This window comes from Triturus cristatus, chromosome 2_2 (genome assembly GCF_964204655.1).
Source record: "Triturus cristatus chromosome 2_2, aTriCri1.1, whole genome shotgun sequence".
NCBI lineage: Eukaryota > Metazoa > Chordata > Amphibia > Caudata > Salamandridae > Triturus > Triturus cristatus.
Window position 1 is genome coordinate 946,575,484 of NC_140582.1, and position 25,751 is coordinate 946,601,234.

Consider the following 25,751-nt stretch of genomic DNA (forward strand, 5'->3'; position numbering starts at 1 on the left):
TGTGCTTTGAATAATCAAGTGCAAAATGCTCTTGCTTTCACGAAGCGGAGCACTGTTTGATGTTGCATGGCAGGACCAGTGCTCCCACCATGTCATGGCAAACTGCAATGTCCCAGAGGTGAGCACCCCGGTACATTGCTGGAGCCGGCCCTGGGGTTGGGAGTCCCCAGGCCCACGTAGGGCTCTTGGAGGGGGGCCATGCGGCCCCTCTTCCATGTTCATATTTGCCCCCCTTCATTAATGTATTTGTGCCCTGGGGAGGTGGCGGTCCCCGGGGCTGTGTAGGGGGGCAGGAGTCCTCCCACGCCTCATTATTTATTTTAGCCCCGGGGAGGTGGCGGTCCCTGGGGCAACCCAAATAGAGGCAGTAGCAAAGGCTGCATCTGCCCTGACAGAAGCAGTGAAAACCAGTTTGCCACCTTGCTTTTATACGTGCCTCTCATGTCACCTTATTGAAGACCGCATGGTCAGCAGGTTTGATGCTACAGTGTTGTGGCGATAATTATCAATATTAGTCAAGTCTAAATTGCCTTTCTTGAGGTTGATCATGACCAGTCTAGCGTTCATTTGGGTTGGGATTTGTCCTATGTTTGATGAGCATTAAAGATCTCTTCAATTCTGTCATAGATGGCAGGTGTGAGAGATTTGATTACTGCTATGGGGCTTAACTTGTCAAGAGACCCCGACTTGATATTAAGATCCTTAACTTTTATGTTTGAGGAGTAGCGAACATTTATTTTTACTAGCAGCTTCTCAAAGAAAAGCTGTTCAGATTGCCAGAACTTACATTCTGAAAATAGGTGTTGCTTTCTGGAGTTATGGAAAATGTAAATATTTAATTTCAATGTTTGCGCTAAAGTTTGGTACTTATTTTCAAGAAGACCCTGTTGAAGTACGTACTTGTTTGTGTTTCTTTGTCATTGCCAGTTATCTTACCATGAAATGTTCTTTTGTCCTCATTAGTAAAAACCTGCTTATTTCTGAAATTGTAGGTCGGAATCATTCTGCATTATTCTACTCTTGCCACTGTATTGTGGGTGGGTGTTACAGCACGAAATATCTACAAGCAAGTTACAAAGAAAGCAAAGAGGTGCCAGGAGTCTGACGAGCCACCTCCTCCTCCACGACCAATGCTGAGGTAAAGCTTATGTTCATCTCCCTATTGTCCATCCTGTTAAGTCTTCCTTATAAACTAGGATATTAGCTTCATCATTCAAACACATTTCTCCTACTTCTCTCACTTAGGCCACACCTTATTGAAATTATGTAGTGTTTGAAGATTAGCTAGGGATATGCACAGCATAGATAATCTGTTTGTTTATATTGAGTTCCCAAAGAGGAGTTGTAGACTAGAGGCAATCACAATGTTTTAGCATCAATACTTGAAAGCTTCACTTTTGTAGAGTATGTAAATTTGTTCAGTCCTTATGCACGATTTTTGCTTGTGCAAGTCTGAAGCTCTGGCATTTAGGATTTATCAGTGCTTCTGATTTTCTGTTCTGCTTTGAAGTATGAAGTACATCAACCCATTATTGTGGTCTGTTCTTTGAACAGATCTTTCATTGTAAGTTACATGCATATCCTTCCCTTGGTATACACCTTTGCTGTTTTGAAAGCAATAATCTGCTTTAATGTTTCATAGATATTCCTCATTAAACAAACAAATTACACTTTAGTATAAACATCACCAGAGAACAATAATCAATCAATCAAAACGGATTTGTGCAGCACTGCTATTCATCCGTAAGGGTATCCAGGCGCTTTGGTTTCTGGGTTCCGTTGAAAAGCCAGGTCTTGAGTCACTACCTGAATTTCTCCAGAGAGAGTGCTGTCCAGGGATGAAGGGGCAGGACTTGGTGCCCAAGTGGTAGAAGGAACAGCTTCGTCTGAAGCTTCGGCGGATGCATGGTATCTGTGCAAGGGCGAGGAAGGCAAAATAAAGGTCTCTGGAGGGTTGGGGGAAGTTCAGGCGGTGGCTGATGTATGGTGGCCCTTTATCGTGGAGGGCTTTGTAGATGTGTGTCAACATCTTGTTTGGCATATTTTTATGATAGGGAGCCAATGGATGTTCCTGAGGTGGGGGGTGATGTGGGTCCATTTGAGCCAGTTGAAAGGAGCCTGGCCCCTGAGTTGTGTATCGTCTGGAGTTTCCTCATGAAATGGGTGGTGGTTCCTACTTATAGTGTGTTGCCATAGTCCAGGCTGCTGGTGACTAGGGCTTAAGTGACTGTCCTTGTGCCGATGCGCATCCATTTGAAAATCCTTTGAAGAGTGTGGAAGCAGGAGGAGGAGACTGTGTTAATCGGTCTTCTCATGGTGAGTTTGCTATCCAGGATGATGCTGAGGTTGCAGGCGTGGTCTGTCGGTGTGGGGGTGGGTCAGAGTTCGGCAGGTCACCAAGTGTGGTTCCACAGAGAGGTGTTGTTCCCAAAGATCAGCATCTCGTCTTGTCAGCGTTGAGCTTTAGACAGTTAGGGCCATATGTATCACAATTGCATTAGTGTAATCTAATCCCCAGCATGTACATGTTCTCCGTTATCTATGCGACAAACTGAAGAAGACAAAACAAACATTTTTATTACTTTTTGGAAAAACACTACAGAAATAGAATGAACAAAACACGGAAATGCACTTAAATCTTCTAACAGCAGTATGTAAAAATATGTGTGAAACAATACTCTGCTGTTAACTGCTGCCCTCAAGGATATCAAATGCCTGCATTGTAACATCTGATGGTACAGACTTCATCACCCACTTCATCACCCAATGTTCACTGTGCGTCATCCTTCCCCTAACTTGAATAGCACTGCTGGCTCCCATGCCAATACTCTTCACCTCTTACACCTCTTACACCTCTTGATGGAACACAGACAATCAAACTGTGGTGCTGGTGTGCATCAGTGGTTATCAACAAACAAATCTGTTTCAAAATGGGATATCTCTTTAACTTCAATTTACCTCTTAGAAAGGTTCTTAGCAGCAGACTGAAGCCAAGACGTCTTAGCAGCATTCTCTGCCTATGGAATTTGCTTGCCCTTTCACAGAACTCTGCATGAGGCATGTCCTGATTGTGTGGAAGCTATCTTTTCTCAGTCCACACCCTCTGAGGCACAGCTGCATATAATTTATCCCTATATTCTTAATTCTGCATTGTGTGTAGCACACTATGCAGCTGCACTGATCTGTAGCCTGCTGGAGTGCTGAAAGACCTCGTCCCAATCTGTTATCTATTTCCCCCAGACTCCCCACCCTATATGATATCAACTTGTTCAAGGTGTTCAGTAAATTATTTATCAAGGTTTTTAGATCAGGAGCCTGTTTTCTTGAGGAGTGCCTCCAAATCCACAATATTTGAGGTATACTGTGTACCATCATATATCTCAATGTCCCCTGGAATACGAGCGCCGTGTGCATGACTATAGTGCACGTATCTAGATTCTTACAGTTTCACCATTCAGTCACTAATTAACTGAAGGACCTAAGGCCCTCTCACTAGCCCAGCATTTAAATCTCCTTTTAACTTCACCAGCTCCCACAGCCTACTGCTTGTTCATACAGGGGTGCAATTATTTAAGGTACACTCCCAAGTCAATTTCTTTGTAGCTGTGTTTCACCCTCTCATCACTGACGGCATGTAGGAAGCTGGCTATATATCAAAAAGTTGATATACCGTGTAAAGAGTCCATGGGGTTCCCTTAACGAGTGGACAGGTGCTTGCTATGCAATCCCAAAGTTCTCTATTAGGGGGACGTGTGGTCGAGCAGACCTAGGCTTAACATAGGGGAGTACATGGGGGCGTGGCCAAGCCGCCCACAGAAATGGCCGCGTGGAGTCGAAGCACCTTCGGCATCCCTGTAAGTCCTAGCCAAAAATTGGCTTAACTGCTGCCATCCCTGTGTGCCGACATGCTGACTTTGCTGCCACTACAAATGGTGAAGACCTGCTGGATCCAGGAGGAGGGAGAGTGCCGGATTGGAGATCCTTGACACTCAAATAAAGGAGTGGATCTTGCCTGCAGCCTGTGCTAGTGGCATGATGGAGGCCAGTGGCACATGAGCTGCTGCGTGGTGAGGGGAGCTTTGCTGGGTTGCCGAGTGTATGACTTGAGGACTCGTGGTCATATCCCCCGGCCTTGGGGTCTGTTGCCCCAAAGGTCGGAGTGTTCGTGCTGCTGTGAGGTCCCCCTCTCCCCACTTCATCGTGAGCAACTGTGGTGAAGAACGTCACCGAAACTGGTCTGGTTGACAATGGAGGTGGAGATAGAGGAGTTGCAGGACTGTGCCAGAGGCTGCATCTGTGCCCTGGTCCTGGCTGAGAGGTAAGGCGAGCCCGAGCTCTGCCCAGAGTCCCCGAGGCGAAAGGGGCCTCAGGTGAGCCTGGGGAGCCGGCCACCAGGCCGTGCCGGGCATATCTACTGCCTACTCCTCTCCTGGATGCCCCCTTCACATGCAGGACCTACCTGTCTCTCTGTCCACCTGCCCTCATTGAACATGAAGACGGCGCTGCGGTGGACCTCGATCCTTATTGGCCAGTGAACCCTCTGTCCGATTGGTGAAGTATACAGTGGTGGAACTGGGCTCTGTAGCTCCCAGGCTTGGCTGCCTTCACTTCTCGCTGGTGCACGTCCTACTCCATACCGACCCTGCCCCCATGGGTGGGATTGTGGAGATCTAAATTGGAAGGCCACAGTACATATGGATCCCTGCTACGCTTTAACACCCAAGTCGGAGGGCTTATGGCCTGTTGATTCCATTTGCAGACCTGTCACAAATTGACAGGTCTGCAAATTGTGCAAAGCAGGTGAATGGATACTGGCACTCCATTTCCTCTCTGCTGGGTTTGTTCATGTGGCAGGGCCTATCTACTGCCCTGGGTTGAGGACAGCCATATTAGTATCCTTGATTTGCACAGCTATTGATAAGAGGTACTTGAAAACAAATATGCACAGTAGTATTAGGCAACGTGCCATATCGTCTACCGGTGATGGCTCGTAGAGACCCCTAAACAGTGCCGACGGCCCTTCGATGCGTTGAAGACGACACTGCACAGAACCAGAAAATGGCCGAGGGGCTGCACCATGCAATGGGGAAGATATTCTGCAACGAGCACTGATGAATTAATGGCCGAACTGCGGTCAGGCTCTAAGGCACTAGATTGCAGCTTTGACACCCTAGGTAAAAGGTTGGATACAATGGGAGAGTGTCTTGATCATCATGCTTGACACGGTGGAGAGTAGGGTGTCAGACGTGGAGGACGGCGTGGATAAAAAGCTGGACAGTTTAAAAAAACTCATTAAAATTGTAGCCATGAAAACTGAGGACTAAGAAACGAGAAGCAGGTAAAATAACCTGCGTTTCCTGGGAGTGCCCGAATATGCAAATACTGGATGCCTGAATATATTTGTAGAATGGCTACTGACTGACCTAGTCAGCGAGGAGTCCTTAACATCCACATTTGTTGTTGTAAGAGCCCATTGCTTACTCGGACCACGTCCCACTCAGACTGCCCACCGAGGCCACTCACTGCACAACTGTTCAACTTAGGAACCCGGATACCACACTGCAGCTGGCAAGAGAGAAAGACCTGTTGAATTGGCAGGGATCTGTAATATCCATATTCCTGAACTTTACTATACTAGTTTGAGAGGCCCAAGGCAAATATATTGGGTGAAAATCACCCTTCGCAACCTAGGCCTCCGATATGGCATGATCTACCCTGCCCGCCTGTGAGTATAAGTTAATGGCAAGCCACGTATATTTGACAGCTCAACTGATGTCCAACAATTTTGTAGATGATATTCGGCTGCTCGCTGCAAATCCCTCGGGAGATCACCACCGGACATCCAGTGTTGATCTATTTCCATCTGGTTAATGCCCCATAATTTGCATATTTATATGTTGCATATGGCAGGTTTTGGCAGTACAATTATGTTGAAAGGTTTCCCTATACTATGTGTGTTTTGCATTGGATTCAGCTATGTCTAAATCTTCAACTCCTTTCCTACAAGATACGGAGGCATGAAGTAGCGTTGCCAACCCCCTTGTGGTGGTCACACGTCTGCTAATTTGCAACCACTTATGGTTGGAGGGATTTTGTATCTGGAAACCTTGCTATGGAGGAGTTGTACTTCACAGAGAGCTGCAAGGTATGGATGGGGAGAGGACTGGATGGGTTATTTATTGTTCAGGTTCTTAATGTTTTGCCATCTCAGTGCTATACTGTACAGCTTTTTTCATACACTGATTCACATAGTGTTATAATTTCATAATATGTCAGGCTAACGTTTGACCATTCACAGACGTCCAGTTCATGACATGGAACGTCGGAGGGCTAAACACTTCGTGTAAATGTGACAAGTATTATAATATCTGTGATGCCACTGTGCAGATGTTGAATTTTTGCAGGAAACCCACCTGGCCCCTTGGTCACTCACCTAGTTTCGCCTCTACATGGGGATCACATTGCTTCTTCTCTAGTTATAGCTCTTATGCTAGAGGAGTCTCCATTTTAATACACAAGTGCCTACCATTTCAACTTATGATAGTCCTCACTGACACGAAGGGTAGATACCTGCTGGTTGCGGGCCGTTTACTGGGACATCATGTCCTATTGATAAACATTTACGCTTCGAACATCGACAGTCCCAAATTCTACCAACAACTACAGTCACAGATAGACTTAATTGATACTGAATACATCTACTTAGAGGGATATATTAATATACTGTTAGACACAGGGCCCAGTCAACAAACCCTGTTCTTCCAATATCCTGCAAAATATATGCAGACGCCAGTATATATGTTCCACTCAACATAACACATGGACCCACTTGAATTATTGACTCCTATCGAACACACTTATACCCTACCATCTTACCATCACTCGCCTTCTCTGTACATTGTCGGATCCTTCCCCTGTAGCTTTGAAAACTTTGCATCCCTGGGGTGGGCGGGTTTGAACGATAGTGGCGGTTCCCTAATATGGCGCTTCAAGATACCCTGTTCCGTGCTGAAATTCGTACAGCAATCACAGACTACTTTGAATTAAACAAAGTCTCTGTCACTTGTCAGGCCACACTATAGGAGGCCTTTAAGGCATACATAAGGGTAGAATGCATTTCCAAATATGCAGAAATACTGCGCGATTTCCCTGGACCCTGTCTCGCTGGAAGCAGATTTACTGGCTCTGGACCCGAGGCAGACCACTCTAAGTACCCCAGTACCGGGCCACTTTACTGGCTGACTTTCAGGAATCGGTGGAAAGAGAGGCCCATTTTTTGAGGAAATATGCAAACACCTGTAGATACGGAAAAGGGAAAAGACCAGGGCAAACACTATCTAGGCTGCTGTAGCTGCCACAAAGTCAATCATATATGTCAGGCCTTCAGCGACCTGCTGGCACGTACATATCGGACACGCTATGCATCCAAAATGAAATGCTGTACTATTATACTAACCTGTACACCTTCAGACCAACTGGTGATACCACTGACATTTCCCAATATCTCGAAGCCATAGCCTCAGTTTGGCTTACTGACGCACATCAACAATTCTTGAGTGGACCCTTTACAACTGATTAAATAATTCAGGCCATAGATGCGATGAATGGCTTTAAGGCACAGGACCTTGATGGATTTTCCAGGGCCTTTTATAAGGTGCACAAACATTTGTTGCCACCATATCGCCTATGTGTGTACGCAGAAACACTGGAGTAGGGAGTCTTCCTCCTACACTCCGGGAGTAGTAATAACGTTAATACTGCAACCCGGGAAATAATCCCCCACAGTTTGGGTCCTACATGCCATTTTCATTGTTAAATTTTGATAATAAAATACTAGCAAAAATGCTGGTGACCCGTCTGGCGTTGTTAATGGTAATGGAACAAATAATATTGTCTGCTCAGTCCTGTTTTGTACCTCACATGTCTACAGCATTAAACTTGCGAATGATCTTTGCAGTGCTACCTAGGCTATCTCCCACTGTACCCACGGTAGCAGCATTGCTAAAAGACGAAAAAGCCTTTGATTCATTGGAGTGGCCTTCTTTACATGCTACGCTTCAAAAATTGGGAGTCCCCCTAGGATTTACATTGTTTATAGCTCTGCTGTATGCACAACCAACAGCAAAACACACAAGATGATGGACGGAATGTTGCACATTGGCAAAACATTCACCCCCACTCACAGATCTGGGTTTAATCCATCGTTACTTTGCTCACCACGCCACCCCAGTTCAGACATGGCCATATGCAAATCATCATCATCATCAAAATCTTTATTTCGGTCACTATGGACCATAAAAGAATGCGACATGAATACAATAGTAACTTAAACATAAAAGAATAAAATAGTGATGGTAAAAAACATTAAATAAAAAACATTTCTCATTTAACATATGGTATTGTTGGACATAGTAAATCGATTACGGATAAACCACATTGCTGTTAAAAATTTGGCGACTGCATAAACAGTTGGGGCGGATAAGTCTGACTTTAAGATTCTATATGCAGGGTAATGTTTCCTAAAGCCTAAGTTCCTAAGGAGTGGGATAAGCCAATATCTCCGGGGTATATTATATGCTGGGCAGAAAAAGATAATATGTAGTTCATTTTCTCGCAGGAGTGGGTATACTTGACAATTCACTGTAGAGTGTGTATTAGACCAGTGTTCAGTATGTGCCCTCAAGGGAAGAGTCCCATAACGCCACTGCATATACAACTTCCTTGTTATTGGTGGGCCTACATCATCAAAGACTAGTTCCAAGTGATAATGATCTTTAATATCAAGGAAGTGTTTAGATAGGGATTCTTGGCGTAGGGTCTCGGTTGTGACCTGCAGCTTGTACTCGTAATATACCTTTGCTAAGGATCTACGAGAGATCTTGGTACAAGCATTTTCCGGGTCAGACCACATTTCCCGTCTCCCCATCATTTCGAAAGAGTGCTTGATGTATTTAAGCCAAGGTATTTGTAACACTTTTGGAAGGCGCAAAATTTCTGCAAGTTCTGCTCTATAACTAGATAACTCCAGCGAGCTCCATATTCTGCGCCAAAAGGTTAGAGGCTTGAGTCCCAACTCCTCTACAATTGGTCTTAGGCCAAGGTCAAGTCTTAACGGAAGGAGTGGGCTGCTAGATGGTAACACAGTTAATTGTCTGATGAAATTATTCTCAGTTATCTGCAGTTTCTGGCTCGCTGTGTGCCCCCATATCTCACCCCGTATATTACTGCCCCTCTAGCCTGGGTTTTGTAAATATGGAGGGGAGGGCCAAAAGGTTTATAAGACGACCTGGATGTCATCCTGTATATACCGCCCGTTAACTGGACAAGTTTCAAGTTCGCCTTGATCATGTGCGAGTCCCAGGTCATGGATTGATTAAGGGTCACCCCAGGTATTCGAAAGTGGAAACCCGGTCTAGTCTAACAGACCCAATCATGGGGTTAGGGCGGGATGAGAGGGGTGGGTTGAAAACCATGAACTTAGTTTTACTCGCATTGATTTCTAGCCCACGCCCCTCACAAAAGTTCGTAAACCCGTCCAACACCCGTTGCAGACCCATGGGGGATTTAGAAAGCAGCAGGGTGTCATCAGCAAACATAATTGCCGGCACCCTGCTGCCATTCAGCTTCGGAGCATCGGTATTACTTAACCCTATCAGAAAATTTATGACCCCATCCACAAAGAGGCAGAACAGGGTCGGTGCAAGCACACAACCCTGTCTCACCCACGTTTCTACAGGGAAACTGTCCGAAAGGGCTCCCCCTCTACCGCACCGAACCTTGGCAAAATTGCCCTGATGCAGTCTCATTAACATTGATAAAATATCAGCCGGGACTCCTAAATCTTTTAATACTGTCCATAATTTGTCCCTCGGTAGCAAGTCAAATGCCGCTCGTAAGTCCACAAAAACAGTGTACAGAGTACCGCCCTCAATTAAAGCGGTCTTCCAATATAAGAGGTTGAAGCGGAAGATCTGATCTGTGGTTGACACACCCTCTCTAAACCCGACTTGATACGGGCTCAGTATTTCCCGCTCTGCAATCCAGGCCTGAAGGCGGTTTAGTAGCAGTCTACCAAACAGTTTTTGAGGAACATCAATTAGACTGATAGGTCTATAATTGGAAGGGAGCAGAGGAGATCCCTTTTTAAATATTGGGACAATCTCTGCGCCCAACCATGTATTTGGGACCTCCATACCACCTAAAATGGAATTAAATAAGGTCAGTAGGTATGGAGCCCAAACAACAGGTTCCTGTTTGAATAGGTCTCCAGGCAGACCGTCTAAACCGGGTGCCTTTCCTGATGCTAGCCTGGCTATTGCCTCTTGAACCTCAATTAATGTAAATGAGGTCCCTTTTAACTCATCTCTGAGAGAGACAATTGGGTCAAGTCTAACACCGTCGGGTGCACTGTATAAAGATTTAAAATGATTTTGCCAGGCATTGGCTGAAATATTTGGCTCAATTGCTCTCGTCTGAAATTCGGTTCCTGTACTAACAAGGGACCAGAATGTACGGGAGTCTCCTCGTGCCAGAGTAATTTTAAGTTTCTCCCATTTGTCCTGCTCCCATTCTTTTTTAGCATGACAGATCAGGTGTTTGTAGGCCGAGCGCCTAGCCCTAATTTCTTCAATCTCCTTTCCCTCCTTCATTGCATCCAGAAGGTCAGTTTTAGCCTTCCGGCATGTAGAGTTATACCAAGAGGGACAGGGAGGACGTCTATTAATACCTTGTTGAGTTAAAAAGAGAATGTCAGACACTGCCAGTGTTAGGTCTTCATGTAGCGTGCCCCACACTTTCCTAACATCGATGGTGCTGTGATCTTCTATAATTGTAAGAGCTTTTGCAAATATGGGGATAACTTGGGCATAAAGCCTAGGTAAATTTTCTGGTTTAGAGACTAATCTCTCCCATCTCACTCTGCATCTATTACTCGCGAGGACTAGGCCCGTCTGGGGTGGCGACCTCTGATCCCTCCGGGCCTCATGGGCGGGGAGATTATTTTCCATTTCCAGAGCATCATGGTCACTATCCATTCTTGGAAGGACCCGAAAATCCTTAATAAGTGGCCACGATGCTAATGGAACGAGAATATAGTCCAGTCTTGACTCCCTCCCACTTCTATTATACGTAGGTCTTGGTGGGATATCAGATTTTATCTGGCCATTACAGGCCCGGACGGCAAATTTTAGAGTTAATGTTGTAATTTGGACCGCCAAAGGTGTCCATACTCTTGGGCCCTGTGCCACCAGAGGGGGTATAGACCATAGTGCATCCTCCTCATCGGCCAAGTCATCCAGTGAGCCATATAAAGGCTCAAAATGGCAATTTAGATCTCCTCCGATTAAAAAAGGAGTGCCTACAGGAATTTCTCTTAAAACATCCTCGAGTTCTTCTATAGTACGAGATTCGTGCCCCGTTTTAACTGGGCGGGAATAGACATTTATCAAGAGGAGTTTGCTTGAATTTGGCCATTCCAGTAATACAACAAGAATGCCCTCCTTAGTGAGTGGGTATAAAACAGCACTGCATCCTAGATCTACTGCTACCCAAATTGCAAGTCCGCCCGAAGGGCGTCCCTTTCCCCCCCATTTTGCCTGTGTACAAAATGTGGCGAATCCTGAATGTATCACCTCTTCACGTGCCCAGGTTTCTTGGAACATACATATGTCTTTGCTCTTGACATATGTGTTCCATTCTGGGCAGTGCAACTTACTATTTAGGCCTGCCACATTCCACGATAGTAGTTTTAGTGAGGGGATAGTGATCACGATAGTAGTTTTAGTGAGGGGATAGTGATCAGTGGGATCAGTCGGGGGGGGGGGGGGGGCTGCACAATTGTTGCCCCGAAGATATACTAGTGTGTAGATTAGTAACTTGGGGGATCTTCACCTCGCTAACAGAGGCGGTGGTGGGGGCAAAGCAGTTAGCTGTGTCATTAATAGTGGCGACCTCCTCCAAGTTAGTTTCCTCATTTGGGGGAGGTATACCACTGACCTCTCTACTACCCAACCTAAACTGTCAATCCACCTTATCTAAATTGCTATATCTATTCTGAGTGGGAAAATAGTCAAGGTACGATGTTCCAGACGGACGGGGAATTCTCCTTTCCCTATTTCCCCACCTGCTACCTCTTTTCTTAACTAGTTCCCAGCCTCCCTCTGCCTGATCTTGTGGTATGGGCGGGTAGAAGAAAGCTAGAGGTAGAACTTGGATTGAGGTTCCCCTGTCACGATAAGGCCAATTAAATATATAGGAGACAGTCATGGGGTCCCTAAAATTGACCAAGACACAGTCTCCGTCGATGGATTTCCCTGTACCACCGAGCCACAAGACTCTTCTAACCATCAAGACTTCACTCCTTATTCCTTCGGGTAGCGGTCTATTAATGGAGAGCCAGTTAATAACTTTATTTTTAAGGGCTTCCACCGATTCTTGTCTGGGTTTTTTTAATTCGGGAATGCCTGCCAAAATAATTATATATGGGCTGGCCTCAGGTGGTAAATTAATTGTCCTTTGCTTGCTATTAATGCCATTACTTGAGCCCTCGTTCCCGCACTCAGTCGGCTTCTCCCTCACCCTTCTGTTTGGTGCCAGGCCTACAGTTGGTAAATTAGATTGTAGGGAAGGGGGTTGGGATTTCATGAGGTCGATAACAGGGCTCATCTTTTTAGCTGGGGGGGGGTGTTTTTATCGTCTCGCTACTCAGCCCGGTATCTAACACTCTGCTGTGTTTGGAACGGACAGCTGATAAAAGAGCCATTTCCTTTTCGATAATCTGCAAGGAAGTTTCAATCTTTCCTAACCGTGCTTCCAACGGGTTAAGCATTATCCTCAACAAATTACGAATGTCAACAAGGGTTATGTCCTCCTCCCCAGAAGTTGGGCAGATGTTATAGGGTTTCTCGCTTAATGCATGAAATGGTAGAGACCCTTTTTTTTGTAGTGGGGTTTGCCTTTTGTTAGTTATATCGTTCTCCCCCTCCGATGGGATTGGGTTTTTAGCATTTTTCCGTTTTTTCTCGCGTGGACTCTGAGCCCTCTTCTTTCTTTTTGGGATGGCTCCCTCTTTCTCCCCCAACTTATCCATTACTGGTGTGTAAGCCCTGCTGGTATTTCCCTCCCTGACAACCAAGGTGGTATTTGGTGCAATTTTAAGTCCCGGTAGGGGTAATGGGATTATGCTTAAATCTCCCGGGGACAAAGTTGTACATTCTACGTCAAGTGCAGTAGAGCTACTTAACCCATCTATATCGGGCATATAATCTGGGCCCCTTCTCCCAGCTACTGATGATCTAGAAACAAGTCTTTGTTCAGGTGTAATTACAGTGGCTAGGGGGCCCAGCGACGATCTCCTTACCCACTCAATCTCGTGGGAGATACGTCGTTCTAATGTTGTAATGTCTTCAATGAGTAAGGAGCCAGCCTTCGCAAAATATTTGTCCAAAGTGCATTGAGGCTTCCCAGCAGCCTTCGAGGTCGTACTTCTTGTCTCCCTCGAGGTCATTATTAAAGTGCAATCCTTGGGTGTGTGCAGAGAGACACCAGTGTGGACGGTGAAAAAAGGGGGGTGGCCCACGTCCGTTCTCGAACGGCCTCAAACGGCCCGCTCTTAGCCCGGTCTTCGCCCCAGGCTACGTCCTGCGCGCGTACCGCTAGCGCGTATGGGTGGGGCCTCGTTAATAATTAGGAGGGCAAAAGGAGGCGGGGTCGGGAAGAGGAACCAGGTGTGCTGGGTGAGTTAGACGCTGAGCACCCTGGTCCTCGCAGTCCCAAAGAAGAGGGTTTCCACAGCGTTCCCGCTTGATGCAGCGTAGCATCCTTTCAGGTCGTGGAGTACGGGCAAAGTAAAATCCCAGCCTGTTGTGTGCACAGTCAAAGCCTACGAGCGGACTCCTCGTCCTCCGGCAGCGCTGACTTCAACATGCGACAGTAACCGGAAGCATATGCGCGATGTAGCCTCCTACCTTCAACAAGCACTTTTGGTAACAACATACACCTCCCAGGAGGTAAGAGGCTGGACTCGATGGACCACCAGAAGGCGTGTAAGAGAGGTTGCGGGGTATCTGTCTCAGCAATTGGGAGAACCAGGGAAGAGTCAGCAGCAACAACACCCAGGAGTCCACAACCCTGAATCACCAGTCTCGTAGAACATAAATTATCTGTTTTTTTGTTGTTATCCACGTAATTCTTTGTATTCTCCTCGCAAATCCTTCTTACGTCAGAAGGCCATTTTCAGGCGTTGCAGAATACTGGACAGAGTTCTCAAAGTTAAAGAGCCGTCTAAGCAACGTGGGAATCTTGGGTGTGACAATAAAGTTCAAAACCAACAAAACAAAAAATAAAAAAAAAGATTTCTCCCTTTTAAATCAAGCTATGCGTCTTTCGTTCCTGAATAAGATCTAACGAACTTTAGTTCGCGGGTGTTATAGTTCTTAGTCTGAACGGAATTAAAAGTCTCGTTTTAAATACCAAAATGAAATGCGGGAAAGGCTGAAGGCTCCTTTGCAGTCGGTTCGCTTCCCACTTCAATCCTGTATTTGCGGGAGAGTCTGCGTGAGCCTTTGCCTTCGCTTCGCGTTCAACTTAAATCAGTTTCCCCAGAGTTTTCGGAACGCGCGTCTAGGCTCACCATCAAATGCCAGAAGCAGGTTTCTCGGAACGTAAACGGCAATATAGAATTCCAGAAAAGGACGGGAGAGTATTATCCAGCGTTCTCTCTGCGCTGGCAAGTAATACGAAAATCAGTCTTGACCCTGTGCCTCATGGAAACAGTGCAGCCCCAACTGCCAAGATATGTCTTTCCTGGACCGAAATCAAGCATCCTAGGACCGGTTTCGGGGTTTCACCCCTCTTCAGCCAGGATAGCTTGACTCCAGTGGCGTAGTGAGTAAGGGACCCACGTCTGGGCATACCCTTCCCACATAGGGCGAACAGCAAAACAAACAAGATGATGGACGGAATGTTGCACATTGGCAAAACATTCACCCCCACTCACAGATCTGGGTTTAATCCATCGTTATTTTGCTAACCACGCCACCCCAGTTCAGACATGGCCATATGCAAATCAGTCTTGACCCTGTGCCTCAGGGGACAGTCCAGCCCGAACTGCCAAGCCAGGTCCTCCCTGGACTGGAAACAGGCATCCTAGGACCGGTTTCGGGATTTCACCCCTCTTCAGCCAGGATAGCTTGACTCCAGTGGCGTAGGCACAACCAACAGCACGCATCCAGCTCAATGGCACATTGACTAAGTCACTTTCTGTATCACGTGGAACTATGCAGGGATGCCCCCATTCTCCTTTTTTATTATAATAACGATGAATCCCCTGGTTCGCTATTTAAAGAAAAAGAACCTTCACCGGGGATTGCAGTTTAAAACTGGCCCCCTATTGATCACGCTGTATACTGATGTGATTATACTTTACGTAAGACATCCGGCTGAAAATCTAGCACCAGTTCTGCATGAAGTAACACGCTACGGCGCTTTGTCAGGTTTACACCTCTATCGGAAAAAATCTGAACTATTCCCTTCAACAAACATGACCAATAGAACTTGTGATGAGTTCCCATTTACATGGTGTGGTGAGGCGACCCAATACTTGGAGATATACCTACATAGAGAAAGGGAGCAGATCCTACGTGGTAATTACGGGCCAGTTGTAGAAAATCTGACCATGGTTGACAAATGGCTCTGCCTCCCACTTTCAATAGAAGGTCGTATAGCATTATAAAAATGACGATCCTACCCCAACTTTTATATTTATTTAATATTATACCTATTCCATTCACAAATGCTTTTTTTTAAAATCTTCGTACAATTTTGAAGTGACTGATTTGGAGGGGCACAAGCAACCTAGGATTACCTGGGACACTGTGGTCCTCCCATATGACTTTAGAGTCCCTAATATACATTTGTATTACTTGGTTGCACAGTGCAGTTTCGCCTGTCACTGATCCCATTGAGATGCGCAGCCCCCCACCTCTAGATCCCGGGATATGTATAAGCCACTCAAACTACCTCCTTGCGTCAGCCTCTTTAGGACACTCCCACTGAATGCATGGAACACCCCCCAGACAGGCGCTGCCTGAACCCTTTCTGGGGATGTGATGCCTGAACCCTTTCTGGGGATGCGAACTATAAGTGTATCAACTTGATTTCATTGCTCCAAGCTTATGTGCTGTATATTAAACTTTGTTATTGTGAAAGACGTCTGCGTTATTTATTTGAAATGCGTATGACTATATCTTCATTAAATTGATCTGATATGTATGGCACTGAGAGAACTTATGAAAATAAAGTTTTAAAAAAACACAGGAGTTCAAGACATTTTACAATGATTAATAAATGACACGCACGACTCAAGAAGGCGATCCACACCAATTTATAAAAATAGCAAGTACCTTTATATAAGTTTAGGCATCAGGGAAAAAGTAAGTATTGTTTTTAAATATAAATTCTTTTCACTTTATAAAGTGGACACTTTGTGCAATTTCTGAGTTCTGTAATGTTATTCTGTGGAAGGAAGAACAAGTTCTGCAAACAGGTATAGTACTTACAAGACCAATCTCAAGGATTTGAGATGAGTGGTCGCCAAGTTCCAAGGCAGCACCAGCAGTACACCAGCAGCATAAGGGCGGCTGGGTGCAGGGTGCAAAACAGAATCAGGAGCCCAATGGTTTTCTTTGAAGATCAATAACTGCAAAAAGAGGCTGCAGGATCTGTCTGGAAGGCCAGTTGGGGTCAGCCAATAGGGGGATTTTAAAATATTGTGATGCTTGGGGACGTAGGGACACCTGGGGTCCTCTTCTACATGGCCAGGGGGGCGAAGGATGCAGAGTTGACTTAAGGTGCCGGGTTTTCTGACCAGGAACAGTCACGGTCGAAGGGGGGCTTCAGGGGATGTCGGAGAGTCCACAATGGGTGAAACCACGATGGACATGAGCTCTGGAGGGCTGGGGGACCTTGTTGACACTGTTGGCCCACTTCAATTCGGGTTTGGGGCGTTGGGTGCCATAGTGGCTTCAGGTGTCGGGTTTTAGTGGTCCCAGAGGCCTCAGTCTCTTTGGTTCAGAGTTTTTGCAGGAGAACAGGTCGGCTGTTCAGGGGAGGACTTGGGTCCTTATCGAAGGCAAGCAGTCCTCCCAAATTTCTGGAGTCAATGAATCAACTTTGATGCAGTTTTCAGTGAGGGACACAGACAGGCCGGCAGGGTTTGGACCAGGTTAGCTGCTTCTTCTCTCTTCTCTGCTTTTGCGGCTCTTCGGTGTTCTCTTCTTAGGTCGACAGGATCTGCTTCTCTGCCGGCAGGGGCTACCCTAAATACTGAATTTAGGGGTGTTAGGGGAGTGTAAGGTAGTAGCCAATGGGCTATTGACCCGAGGGGTCACTACGCCCCCTATATGACCTCTTTCTGTGGGACGTGGGCATAACCCTGTCCCAGAATTCTTAAGTATACTATCACAAAGATGAATACTTCTGAAAAATCGTGTCAACCTCACTGTAGCCCTCCTTAGGGGTTGTATTAGCCTGGAGGTGGCACGCCTCCCTGACTTGCTAATGTTCCCGCTGGTCCAGGTGCCAAGGGGCCTCTAGTCAGGGGGGGGGGGGGGGGCTTTCGCTCCTGTGAGGGTATTCACATTCCAAAAGCGGCAGCTCCTTTGAAGATTGCATGCCCAAAGAAGCTAATCAGCAGGTCATCAAGTGAAACCTGACAACCTCTCCCCAGACATGCTTTTGTTCTGGGTCTCCTGAGTGCAAAGGCTCTCACCCAGGAGGTCAGAACAGTGTCTTGGGTGGCAGGCTGGCAGAAACCAGTAAGTCCATACACCAGAGGCTGGTAGGTTTTCAGGGGCACCTCTAAGGCACCCTCTGGATGCATGTATTGGTAAATCCATCACTGAAATTAGTGTGGGTTTACCAATATGAGATGTTTGATACGAAATATCCCTATTTTCAATGATGCCATCATGCAGCCGGGGAACTCGTTTTTACCAGTGTCAAGCACATGTTTTAGAATGGCTTCCCTGGTCACTTGTACTGGCAGCAATAGGACTGACCAGCACAGAGGCATATCTGCTCATGCGGATATGCCCTCACATGTAATATTGCGCACCCTGCCTTAGGGCTATTAGGCCTACTATAGGGGTGAATATTACATGCAGTGGTAGGGGACATGGCACACTGGGATTTGTGGCATATCGTAATTTCACTTTGGTCTCCACCAAGACACACAGCCTGCAATGGCAGTCTTGCATGTTTTTGGTGAGGGGTCCCTTAGGGTGGTACAATTCGTGGTGCAGCCCTTAGGGTCCCTCTTGAGTACCTCAGGCCCTAGGTACCAGGGTACCAATAACTAGGGAATTACAGAGGGTGCGAACGGTTTTGCCAATTGGGGGAACAATTGTATAGATTTTACCGAAAGAACACTGGTACTAGGGACCTGGTTAGCAGGAACACAGTACACTTCAGTCAAACTTGTATGAAATACCAGGCACAAAGTGTGTGTGTGTGTGTGTGTGTGTGTGTGTGTGTGTGTGGTTTTGGGGGGAGGTGGGTCCCTGCAACAAAAACCCAGTTTCTTACAGCCTGAGCTGAGAAGAACCACCCTATATTTGAGCAGCACAATCTACATTTGACTCAGTGGCCTATGACCTGTTATATCTAACACTATCTAACACTAGACTACGTTGTCTGCAACAGAGAGGCTGCTATGCTTCATGTATGGCTGGCCAGACTTCTTCCCCAGTAGGAGTCAGTACTTGTAGAGTATGGTACGGAGATTGAGACACCTTTCATCACATCAGCATGGTTCTGTTGAAGTCTAAATACAGTTACTTTAGTCAGTTTCATGTACATGTCATTCCTTTCATTTTTCTCATGCTAAATGTTCAGAACAAACACAGTTGTTATCTAATAACACATCTATTCTTGTAGTGGATGACTTTGTTCAAAGTTTAATGCTCTTTATTTTCATCTGATTATTTTCATCTGTGCAGATTGACTGTCTAAATCGCTTGATTTATATCCATTAGGAATATTGCAGTTTGTGACTCCCCTCCGCCCCCTTCAAACTCTCCCCATCCCTACCCCCCTATTTGATTAGTTGCAATCAGAGGGACGTGGCCTTCAAGGGACAGCAAACCACCATCACTGTTATTGCTTTCTAAAACGGATAACAATCCAAAAAAACAAAAAGAAAGAAAACAGGTTGTGTTTCTTAAAAGGAAACAGAGCTGAGAGGGAGCTGACAGTGGTCATCTGAACTCAAGCCGCCTTCCCTTCCTAAGAGGACCCCTTTGTGAATCAGTTGCCACCCCCAACTCGGGGGTCAGTAATTCATCAATGGTTTGTGAATGAAATATGGCCATAAACCACTAAAAGATTTGTTTCTGAGTCGGAAAAAGGGGGGGGGGCATTTCTTTCACACTCCCTCCTAGTTGCTATTCAGGAAGGATCGAAATTGTTCTTGTTATGATATGGAAAGAATTTGTAAAAGGCTTTCTGTTCACAAACACCCTTTTTGTGGCCGCAAACCTTTGTGATTTTGCAGAGTTTGTGATCTCAAAAGGGATTTGTAATGAGGTTCAAAGTCCCTTAAACCATTCTTCAGCTGTTTGTGTCATCTATGAATCCAATCAAATAAGAGAGTTTTAAGTGTATTTGTTTTCTTTACCTACTGGTGGTAATTCTCCATTCTGAATAGTTGTTGTTTTTATGTAACTCACTCACGTTTTACAATGTTATTTCTTTTCTGTAGATTTTATCTCATTGGTGGCGGTATTCCAATTATAGTCTGTGGAATTACAGCGGCGGCTAATATTAAGAATTACGGAAGTAGACCCAGTTCACCATAGTGAGTACTACATTTGTTTAACGCTTGATGTGAAGAATAAAGCATTTGGTTTACATTTCAGATTATTACTTTCTGGCAGCTCCACTTGTTGTGAAGGTAATTGCATATTCTACATTTTAGAGTAGACCTCCATCAAAATCAATAGAGCAAAAAAGTTAATGTTTATGAGGATCCACTCGAGGCGTACGTGGCAGTGGTTAAACTAAATACCCCCTATATGTAATGTATTGAAGTTTGCTCTATTTCAGTGCCTTATAAAGAATTGTAAAAAACACAAGGAGGATACTTTTTGTAGGCTGAGCTGGTTATATTACATTTAAAAATGCTTGCCATTTTCAAGGAAGTGACGTGCCTTTCAAGGTGGATTCTCAGTTGTTGATTTAGTTTTACTTAATCACTGTACACCATATCACCTAACAAAAAAAACATAAAAACTAGCATACATAGATTTTTATTTGCAGCGCCAGAGTGACAGGAGGCCTGCCTGCATCTCCCCTTCCAATACCTTTCTGAGAATGGACTGCACCTCTGCATACGCTAGAACTGATCACATTAAACTCAGCACGTGGGACCGGGAAGGTAGGCGCACACACACCCTAGGATACAGGAAGACAGTGGAGTTGTAAAACGACATCAACACTGTGGGGATGGATAGTAAAGAAGTGCCACAGGAAATCCTTAAAAATATTAAAACTTCTACTCAACCATATGTCCTTCAGAGAGGAACATTTCACTTATGTTTTTTAAGCTGAGGGATTCTAGAATATGGTGTGAGATAGCAGCACTGCAGTACAAGACATCCTTCCTTGTATCTTAGTTATGTGGTGAAGAAGAGCTTGAAGTTACAGCCCTCAGAATATCCGTTTATACTTTTCAGCTTTTCTTCTAGACAGCCAGTGCTGATGTTCAGACATATTTTAGTATAAAGGTATGCATTTCACCCCTTCAATATCGTTCCTGCTGAATAGTAGAGGCAGTTGTTTTACATTGTTGCTTAGTAGAACTGTAGGAAAGTTGCATAATGACCAATATGCTCCTGCCTCGTACCTGTTAATCAGGCCAGTCAAAAGCTTTAGCACATCGCGACTAAATAACAAACACATGGTGCGACCCATTGGTGATTGACATTACCTTTCTCACCATGAATATATCACAAAAGCAGACAGGAGGGGGCGCTGAAAAGAACGGAGCCTGGAGCAAACCATTTCAGCTGCTCCCCGCTTGTTATGGTGCTGTTCCTATTCTGAGAAACCGCTTTTATTAACATATTCAGACGGTTCCGACTTTGAGCTCGTCTGACCATCGGTCAGAATGTAATTCACTACTATAAGGGTGGTGCCTGCTGAGGCACCCAGTAGGGATTAGGATGACCCTCCCAAACAGCCTTTTAATGGTTGTCCGACTGCATTGATAAACTGTTGGAAATGGACTTTGGAGGACCTTAGCAGGGCCCCTAACCCGCCGCAGCTTGCTCTGTAAGGTCTAGGTGGCATCTGTGGTGCCCCCTCTAAACATCCATGCATTGTGTGGCAAGCAGCGCATGGTGTCTGCCACATGGTGCATGGATTTTTGTAAACATACCCTTTACCATTGCGGGTTGTGCCGCTGCCCTTTTTCTGACCTCCAGCACATGCCACAATAGTAATGGGTATGTTTCTAACTGCCGTGCTGGCACTCAAATCCAGCGGGTGGGACCTCCGACTCCTTGTCGGTTGGTCCCATTCCCGCAAAAATGTTGGTCAGACACGCGACCGACCGGTATCTTAATCGGCCCCTAAGTTGTGAAATCTATACATTGAAGTAAAGGAACATTGGATTTAGGGGTGGGTAAGCAGGGGGTAGGCATTGAAAACATTAAGTTTTATAAAGACACCAAACACAGTTCAACAGGGGTGCAATTTGTAACGGAAGAACAGTGTGAGAATTTAGAAATCTATCTTGTTGCACGGAACAGAGAGGGGAATTCTGCAGTAATAATAAACATTGTTCACAGAAAGGGTGGTTAATGTCTGGGCACATCCCAGCAAATATTGTGGTGGTAACTATATTATTTCTGAAGGGCCTAGGGCACCGCAGTAGAGTGGTAAGTAACGGGGAAAAAGCCATATAGGTGCAGAAATGTGAAGACTATAGGTCATGCAGACCGTATTTGCCACGTACTTTGTGACAATTGATACAGTTTGAGTTTTCATTGAAAATTTGAAGTGATTCAAAACATTTCTATAGATTCTAAACACTACTGCACGTCAAACAGGCATGGATGCCTTTAATTTAGTATGGATATCAACTTGCTAATACCTTTTAAAGTTTCTTTTTGAAACAGATTTTGAAAATGAATGGTAACGAATTCTGTTTTATTAATGCACTATATCCATTATTTTTTAGTTGCTGGATGGCATGGGAGCCAAGCCTTGGAGCCTTTTATGGGCCAGCAAGCTTCATTATTTTCATAAACTTCATGTACTTTCTCAGCATCTTTATACAGTTGAAACGACACCCAGAACGTAAATTTGAGCTGAAAGAGCCAGCCGAGGAGCAGCAGCATCTTGCACCCAGTGATCATGGTGACGCTAATCAGGATTCCTTGTCCCTGTCCTTAGTATCAACATCTGCCCTAGAGAACGAGCATACGTTTCAAGCCCAGCTTCTTGGGGCTAGCTTGACATTGCTCTTGTATGTTTCACTCTGGATATTTGGAGCATTGGCAGTCTCATTGTATTATCCTATGGATTTGATTTTTAGCTGCTTCTTTGGAGCAACATGCTTGGGCCTTAGTACCTTTCTTATTGTGCATCACGCCGTGTACCGGGAAGATTTAAGACGTGCTTGGATAGCTACTTGTTGCCCTGGAAGGAGTGCTTACTCTGTGCAAGTTAATATTCAGCCTTCAAATGCCGCTGCCTCCAATGGCGATGCCCCCAAGTGCGCCAACAGCAGTGAAGAATCTTCTTGCACCAACAAGAGTGCATCAAGTGTAAAGAATTCATCTCAAGGCTGTAAACTAACTAACTTGCAAGCTGCAGCAGTACAGTGCAGTGTTGTGCCATTACCGCTGAACACTGCACCTCAGCTTGATACAAGTTTAACGGAGCATTCAGTTGACAATGACATTAATATGCATGTTGCTCCACTAGAGGTTCAGTTTCGGACAAATGGGCCCCCAGGCCGGCATCATAAAAATAGGAGTAAGGGGCATCGGTCAAGCAGACTCGCGGTGCTCAGAGAATATGCTTATGATGTGCCCACAAGTGTGGATGGGAGTGTACAAAATGGACTGCCTAAGAGTCGGACAGGCAACACAGATGGACATTCAAGGAGTCGGCGGGCATATTTGGCTTACAGAGAACGCCAGTTCAACCAAGGGCCACTGGATAGCAGTGATGCCAGCACTGCACATCCAAGGTACAGCCGAAATTTGGACAAGGTGGTTGGTGCCAACAACAACAAAAAAGACATTATAAAGGAGCCAACAGTTGTTGAAATTGATGGTCAGGAAAAATCATATGGCGTAAATTTAGCAGTTCAGAATGGACCAGTTAAAGATGATGTTCAGGAAGGACCTCCTACTAGTGCTGATGGCACTGGTAATATTAGGACTGGGCTGTGGAAGCACGAAACTACTGTGTAACGTTTCTATGCTTCGTTAAAACCAGCAACAATGAACTTTGTTTATATTTTTTGAGTTTGCTACTGTTTTTAACACTTTTTTAACATACCCTACAGAAAAAAGTTCTAAAATGTTCAGAAAAAACTTTTATACTGTTAAATGCCAATTTTTGGATGTTTTTTTTTAATTACAAAAATACATTTTTTTTATTGTAAATGTAATTGACTAGTATCAGCTCTATATATTTTTTCAGAAAAAAGAGACCTTAAGCAATGTCTGTAACCCATGCTAGTGTCCGAACACATTTCAGGATTGTATTTAAACTTTTAATAAATAGTGTTTTATTTCCATATCTGTCAGGTGTTAGATATATTCAACTATTTATTGGTGAGGAAGGCATTTTTGTCTTTGTTTAGTTCACATTTGTAATTCCTATCTTCAGTAAATGAAATTGTTATTTTGACTTTCATACGTTAAATAAAAGCTGCCCAGGTCTGACTTAGTTGAGCGCTCTCGGTGAGTAAATTGAGAGATTTGTTCAAATATTAGCCAAGCAATAATTCTACTTAAATGCTCAGTGAATTTTTTTGCCAAGCTGCTATCTGTCTGCCTCCGATACCTAACTTAGGGGTCAATTACGATCGCGGAAGGACCGCCACCGCCAGCCATGCAATGGCGGTCCTTCCGAACACCGACCGCGAGATTCCCCTTGCCAAATTAGGATGGATCGCAAAGACCGTCCGCCGCAGGCAATCCTTAAGATTGCCTGGCAGAGCGGTATTCACCGGTAAAATGGCGGCGGTGCCTAGCGGGCACCGTGCACCAAATTATGATGATGGCTGGAGCCAGTCTTTCCATGGCGTTGGAACCACCATTGAAAGGCTGGTGGAGATTGGTTTCGGGGGCCTGTTGCGGGCCCCCCTTGTTTTTGGGGAGGTGTGGGTGCACTGGGGGGGGTACCCGTGGTACCCCCCTACATTTCACGGCACCAAGTTGCAGGCAGCATGTGGTGCCTGCCACGTAGTGCTGAGGAATGCATAACGCTGCATTTACGCATCTCGGCGGGTGCTGCTTTAAGCAGCACCCGCCGCAATGTTAAACTGCAGAATGCGTCTGCCATGGTGGCGGATTCATCCTCATTTGTAGTGCGGGACCGTCGCATGTATGGCGGACGGTCCTGTTTTACACTAGGATGGCGTACGTACTCCAGACCGCTTGCAATCCTAATGAGCCCCTTTGTAGGGTGGAATAACTGAGGATAAAGTTAGACAGGAAAGACATTAATTGAAATAATGTCTTCAATGTTACAGGTGGATTTGCTTTAAAGTGAAAGCTGCTCACTGCTCTTTTACTCTCCTCAAGTGGTGGAATTAAACCTGCTGGGTGGCAGTAGACTTTTATCTGCTGTGATATCGGTTATATACTTCGTTATTTGCTGTATTAAAAAACGATGGTATGGCATGTTGAAGCAGTAGGTTTTTTTCTCTAAAGAATAACCCACATTATAGGTTTAGTAAGTGAACATTTGCTTAATATGTATAATCTAAAATGGATGCATGGTTATGTGAAATGTCTGTTAAAAAAATCATAGCCATACGAAGTCTGCATATGTTTTCCTTGAGGATCACTGCAAACGCACGCTCCAAGATGAACTTTTATGGACTAATTCTCTGCCAAATATGGCCAAAACTGTGTCCACTCTTGAAGCCTTTCCATTTAGTGCAGAGATGACCAAAGTGCCTAGAAGAGTGAAATCAATGCCAGATACTCAGGTTAACACTAACTATGTAAGTAAGCCTCACTTAGAATAACTGTACATTCATGTATTGCATGTGGATATCTTGAAAATGTGGGCTGGATCCTCCATCATAAACCTTAACTGTGAGGCAACAACTCATTATATAAAAGAATTGTAGTTTCTGCAGTACTTCGTCAGCCAGCAGGCTTCAGCCAATTGTCAAAAACCTCTTAATAAATATCCGAGTTTAGACTTTTAAGATAATTGCAATAAGAAAAAGAATTGACTAGGAGCCTCTGTATCTTCAAAATGGCATCCATGGCTTTATATCAGACATAGTTATCTCAGCTGGGTACAGTGACAATGGTGCTACTTTTAAGATGGGGTCCACATTTTTTCTGAAATGGGACATTTCAACTATGCATTCATAAGGTATTGAGGCACAAAAGTGCTGTAATTACTATGTGTGAAGATTTTTAGGGACTATTAGGCACATAAGCATGTTTTGCAGTGTGATTCTTTTCTACATTCACATCCTGTGCATTACTCCGCCA

The 25,751-nt window shown here is 45.0% G+C and overlaps 1 protein-coding gene across 1 annotated transcript in view; it reads left to right on the plus strand.

Moving 5' to 3' along the window:
- ADGRA3 (adhesion G protein-coupled receptor A3) overlaps window positions 1-23,961 on the plus strand; it is a 399,594-nt gene extending 375,633 nt beyond the window's left edge. The window contains exons 17-19 of the mRNA XM_085642355.1: window positions 993-1,138; window positions 19,757-19,852; window positions 22,238-23,961. Coding sequence (XP_085498481.1) covers window positions 993-1,138; window positions 19,757-19,852; window positions 22,238-23,480 — 1,485 coding nt within the window. The 3' untranslated portion in view covers window positions 23,481-23,961. The remainder of the gene's footprint in view (window positions 1-992; window positions 1,139-19,756; window positions 19,853-22,237) is intronic.
- Window positions 23,962-25,751: the final 1,790 nt, after the last annotated feature.